Source organism: Pipistrellus kuhlii, unplaced genomic scaffold (genome assembly GCF_014108245.1).
Source record: "Pipistrellus kuhlii isolate mPipKuh1 unplaced genomic scaffold, mPipKuh1.p scaffold_m20_p_4, whole genome shotgun sequence".
NCBI lineage: Eukaryota > Metazoa > Chordata > Mammalia > Chiroptera > Vespertilionidae > Pipistrellus > Pipistrellus kuhlii.
Window position 1 is genome coordinate 12,035,198 of NW_023425540.1, and position 6,000 is coordinate 12,041,197.

At 50.5% G+C, this 6,000-nt stretch overlaps 1 protein-coding gene across 5 annotated transcripts in view; it reads right to left on the bottom strand.

Annotated features, from left to right (window-relative positions):
* Positions 1-3,866, bottom strand: part of CTNND2 (catenin delta 2) — a 716,413-nt gene extending 712,547 nt beyond the window's left edge. For 4 of the 5 annotated variants that reach the window (XM_036410290.2, XM_036410291.2, XM_036410293.2 and 1 more), the window contains exon 1: positions 3,240-3,484. In XM_036410290.2, the coding sequence (XP_036266183.1) occupies positions 3,240-3,276 (37 nt within the window). In that variant the 5' untranslated portion in view covers positions 3,277-3,484. Of the gene's footprint in view, positions 1-3,239 lie in introns of all 5 variants that reach the window. The other variant, XM_036410294.2, reaches the window with a different exon arrangement.
* Positions 3,867-6,000: the final 2,134 nt, after the last annotated feature.

Here is a 6,000-nt window from a genome sequence, read left to right on the forward strand (position 1 = left end):
ACATAATCAGATAAACTTGAAGCCAGCAACAAGTATCATGAACTCTTCCCACTCAAATTAACTCTCCTCCCACATCCACACACCAGGTATCATGGAGCCATCGGAGTATGTAGCCCTGAGGACACCCTCACACTGTGGATAAGGAAACCCAGCATGGAAACCAAGGGAGGAGTTTGACTTGTCAGTCAGCCAGCAAAGACCCATTGTACTAAGTCATCTACAGAAGTACTGGGCTTAAAGATATCTGCCTGTTTTCTCTGGGTACCTTTTTATCCTCTGAATTACCGCATTCAGGTGAAAGGACTCTCAACCAATCTTTATTTTTTTTAATTGAAACTTTTTAGGAAGAGTGATACTAGCATCTGCTAATTACCTACCAAAAAAGTGGACATAATAGTTACAGAGAAACAAGCATAAATGGATGCTTCTTATCTTCTTATGGTTAATCATCAGAAAAATCAAAGAGCACTTCGCAACATTTCCCATTTTATTTCAATCGGCTGGTTACAACCAGATGCATTAGTTCATTCAAAGGATACTGGATTTATGGAAAACTGCTATAAATTATTTAAAATGTAATTTTACTGTTTCTTACATAAGGACAACCTGATGAAATTACTCTGGAGAACTCTTTTCTGCCTCATGCAGGCATACTACACAAAAGACAACTTTGATAAAGCGAGTTCTATAACGTTTTCAGGAAGAGCATTGTATATTCAAATGTCAAAACTAATGTTATATTTGAGAATATTATTACTTCTTTTTTAAAATTTTAATGGTCATTATGAAAGTGATATTACCCTTAGAAATTATTTAACAAAAATATAAACTGCATTTCCAAACTAATATCATTTGAATTTCATTTTTCTCTCTGGCGAATCATTTCACTGGGAGAAGGAATTGGCCTGTATTCTACAGTGAAAGATGTGAAGTTGATGGAAACACTGTAATTTGACAGTGCATGACTTTTATTACAATGAAAACATTAGCGACATCTATAATGATTAGGTTATACAACTACACAAACACACACCAAATTAAGTAACTTCATTCCACAGGCTATGACAATTCTATTAAAGCAACAACCTCATGTAACTCCTATAACTGCCATTCAATCAGGCACTCTCACTTTCAATTCGCAACATAACATAAAACCCACATATACAGTACATGTCGTTTTTCCCATGCCTCTCAGCTGCTCTCTGTCTGCACACATAGGCACATAACAATATCTACTAGCCCTTTAAGAACCATGTTTAAAACTGTAACCTCAGACTCAAATTAAGAAAAGAGAAAAATGGACGTCTTTACATGCTGCTTGTTTTTGAAAGAAATTTCATATCAAAGCAATGCAAGGAGCAAAAATAGCATGCTCAAAGTGCTCCTATAAAGTTCTCGAGTGGGAAGAGGTGAAACTAAAGCAATATTGGTAAACCAAATCACTCTATCCACTTAACTCAGGCTGTACAAACCTTCCTAACCATTCTGCAATGCTGAGACGTGTCAGCTGTCTTTATTACAGGACTCCCAAATTTCAACATCTGACTCCAAATGCAACCATCTCCATTCAAGCCCTCAGATCTTGCAACCCACAGACCAGTAAGGATGCCACTCAGCATTCTCCCCAAAACAGAGAAAATGGATTCTGCATGTGGCAAAGAGATTTCATAGCGGTTTAAAGCAGCTAGTCCGTATCTGAGGATGTCCCCACCCCTATCTGTCACACTTCGAGAGCGAGGCCCCAGAATCATGCAGTTTCATCCCTGTAACTCGATCATGGACGTATGAAACACTTCATGGGATTTTATAAGTGGTGCAGCTCCAAAATCTTTAAATCCCGTAGGTGAATTAGTAACAGCCAAGTGATGAACTGAACTACCAGCAGCAGCCTAAGCTGCGACTGTAGGGATGCACAATGAGGTAACTCTTCGGTAGTTTCAGCACCTCCCTGTTTCCACGGAAGACGCTGCAGAAAATCCCCAGCGTTTAGGATAGTGGGCACACAGTTCCTAAAAGTGAACATCCCTGCCTGTCAGAGCCAGCACTATGTCTAACAGATCCCTTTTTCTTAAAGCAACCTATTGACTTGATAACAGTAGGCATGCCTGTGACTACCACCTTTCAGAGCCAAAGCAAATCGGGTCTTTCAAAGGAGGCACGCAAGGGGGAACATCTTGGCCCCACAACCTGCATTCTTTTTCTCTTTCCCCACACCCTTCATGGCCCCCACACTGACAGGGACACGCAACTTGGGCGTTTTGGAAGTAACTGTTCTTTGTGGGAAACACACACACACGCACACACACGCACACACACGCCAGCCATGCCTGAGACTGTTTTCCTGCCATGCAGACCAGGGAGGCCGCACCACATCTAATGACTTAATTCTGAACGTAGTAGTGGCTCCAAGCGGCTGAGTAGTAATCGATGGAAACACATTACACCCCAGAATCGGAGGCAGGTCTGCAAAAAAAAGGAGCAGCGGCTCTCCTTTCGCCATGAATTACCGGTCACCCAAACATCGCATCGCAGTCTCCCCGCACGCAGTCCCCAGCTCTGCAAACCTGGGGTTCAGGCGGCGCTGCTTCCCAGAACCTCGCTACCTATTGTCAGGACGCTGAAGCCCCCGAAACCTGTGAATCGAGCTGGAGGGAAAAAAAATGCTTGCTCGGAAGCCGCTAAATATAGACCGAGGGGGGCTGTGGGGCTGGCAAGCGGCGAGAGACCCAAGACACGGCCCTGGATGCATAGGACTAAGTATGTCCATGTTCTAGCCACACATCCTAATGACATTGAACATAAGGGCAAGAGACTGGAGGGAAGTCCTCCCCGCCCCCACCCGTCTTCTCCTCGCTAAGAGGGACGTCATGTATGCAGCGTGTATGTGCTGGACGGTGGCAGGGAGCAGTATGGTTAGCGTTGCCCTATATACGTCTCCTTCTCCGGGGGAGATGGGTGGCGGGGAGGAGGGGGAGCACGCGGGAGAAGCCACTTGGTAAACGCTCCCAGCAAGGCACTAGCCGGGCCCCCATCCCAGCAGAGCCTCCTCTGAGAGGGGACCCGGCGCGATCGCGGTCCTGCCCCGGTGATCGGGACCACGCAGCCGCCACCGCGCCGGCCGGAGCCCGGGACCAACCCCCACCGGCGGCCGGGAGGAGGAGGAGGAGGAGGAGGAGGAGGAGGAGGACGCCTCGGAAAAGGACGCGTCTGGCCCCGGCAGCCCGGCGCAGGCAACTCACCGAAAGGCGCGGCGCCCGGTTTCTTCTTGGCGAACATGCACCCGCCGCGAGCGACAGCTCCTCAGTCCGGGGCGGGGGAGGCGTGCGCGCCTCCCGGCTTCAGGGCAAGGTCCTGACCTTGCCCAGCGGCAGCAGCATCCTCCGCTTTTGTTGTCTGGGCGCCGCCGCGGGAAGAGGCTGCCGGCGGGAGCCGGGCGAGCGCCGCGGGGGAGAGGCGGCTCCCGGCGCGGGTGCGCGGCGCCCGGCCCGGCTGCCCCTCCGCTCGGCTAGCGCAGCGCCCCCTGCCCGGCTCCGCGCGCTCCGCCGGCCCGAGCTCCTGGGGGCTCCCGGCGGCTCCTGCAGACGCCTCCCCGGGCTCCGGGCACCGCGGGGCTGGGGAGCTGCCGCCGCCGCGCCCGCCGCTCCGCTCGGCCGGTGCAGCCACGGGCGCGAGCCTGCAGCCGCCGCGGCGCCCGGCGCCGAGCGCTCCCGAGTGCGCCCCGCGCGCCACCTGCGCCGCCGCCGCCGGCGAGGCTCCTCCCGCGGCTCCTCCACCTCCGCCTCCGCCTCCGCCTATGCCCCGGCGGCCGGCTCGGGCGCCCGGCGACTGAGGGAGCGTCCGCCCCGCCGCCCAAAGCTGCCCCGGGCACCGAGCATGCCCAGTGCCGCCGCCAGAGCGCCAGGCTTGGCAGCGCGCGTTCCACTTCTCCTGGTTTTCCAGGCAGCAGGGCGGCAGCGGGAGCGAGGGGAGGAGGACCCGGCTGGGAGAGGGCCGAGCATCCTCGGGAGCACACGCCCTGGCCCCTAGATGGGAGGAAGGATGCTGGGGAACCCGGCTGGAGCTAGAAGGGACCAGGGAGGCCTGGGACCGGTTCGCCAAGGGCCGGTTCCTTCGTTTCCAAAGCAGATGCTGGCTGTTTGTTGTGGTGGGGCCACTATCAGGCTGTAAACAAAGGGCCAAGGGCGGAGGGGGTTCTAGAAGAGCTTGTGGGTGTGTGTGCTGTTGGGTGCAGAAGGATGCTCTCAGATCCTAGGGTTCTAGAGCAAAGAAGGCAGGACATCCATCCGCACACGGTCCCCCCCACGGTGCCCGTCCAATCTGGCAGCCACCTCCAGTGCTTAGAGGAAACACACTTTTCACAGAAGGAAAGACTTTCTCCCTAAACAAAACCCCTCTGGTTTTGTATCTGGAGTGGAGGTAATCTTTCTGCAAGAAAACCCTTGTCTAGTCTGGACCTGGAATGCATTCCAAGGACAGGGCTCTCCTCCTGCTGCTTCCACTCGTCCTTCTTTCTACTTTCGCACCTCTGCCACTTTCTCTTCCTCCTCCTCCTCATTCCCCTCTCAGGGCTAAAACGGAAACCCTCACCTGTTCTTTTCCCATAGTCTTTCTATATGCGCTGGGCTGCGTTCTTAATTTTCAGATTGGTTTTCCCGATTGTCTCATGGTTTGACAGCTCATGGACTCCATCCATGCCTCTCTTGCTGTGAAATACAGCAAGCGGAATCGCTTTAGTGAACAGAGAAAGTCTCATGTTAGGAAGCAAGACCAATGCCATGAGCCAAGGAGGTCCTCTGGGCCTTCACCTGCCCTTCACTCTAGCAGAGCACAGCCTGCCCAGGGGCCGGGCAAGTGGCCCCCTCATTAGGCCACAGCTCACTCTCCCTGATCCTGTAGAGACAAGACTGCCTGGGGTTGTGATCTAACCACTCCATCCCTCCCCGGAGCCGGTTTCTGAGACCCAGATAAGCAGACAAGAATGCAGGAAATGGTTATCAGAGGGAGTTGGGGGCTGATGGGTCTCAGCAACCAAAGTACTTCTCTTGTGTCAGCAGACATTGTCCAGCAAAGGCAAATGACTGGACTATTTATTCAGGGCTATTCTTTTTTATGCTTTGAAGTAAGTTAAAATGTAACTTTAAGTAAGAGCAAAGGAGGAGACTTTGAGACGGGCTAAATGGGTAAAAGCAAGGAGCAGCAGATTAGACACGGACTTTTGACAGCAGTGCAAATGTTTGTTTTTAATCCTCCTACCGCCAGGATGGACCTGTATGGACTGGCTTGGTCTGGCCTCCAAAGTAGTTCTCCATATTGAAATGGCCCGGATTCCCGTGAGGGAAGACACTGCAGGGCCATTTTTCAGCACCTGTTGAACTACATTTGTTACTTTAGTTGTCAGAAAGGCCGGTCAATTACTGTGGAGTACTTGGTACTAGACGAATTAGCAACACTATCCATTAGGCCACATTACTTTTGAAAGGATGCTCTCTGTACCTATCTTAGCTTCAGTCAACACTCTTCTTTGCATCTTTTAACTCAAGAAGTCATTTGCGGGAGGTGGGGGGCACAGATCAGTTACATTTTGGATTAAATTTGAAACAGATGCATAGATACTATACCGACAGTGTGTGTCTTTTATGCCTATATAGATCTAAGTTAAGAAAATTGTTTTTGGAAGTTTTTTTAGAGTCACTTTTTTGAGATTAGCAATCATACAGCTGATTTTCTAATTGCGATCCTTCAAAATAACCCATAGACAGTCCCTATAGACTTTTTTAGAGGGAATACGAGGTGGGTATTTAAGGAAATCAGTGATGCCCTTGACTACTTAGATTTATTTTATTCTGTGCTTGATTCCTTTGAGACATTTGTGATTTTTATTCTTCTAAAATAATTTGTAACTTAAGATATTATTAAATGCACACGTGGGTAATATTGAAAAATTAAAGCCAGGAGATCATGTGTAGTGTTAGATCTTGGAACGACTCACTACTGCCATCT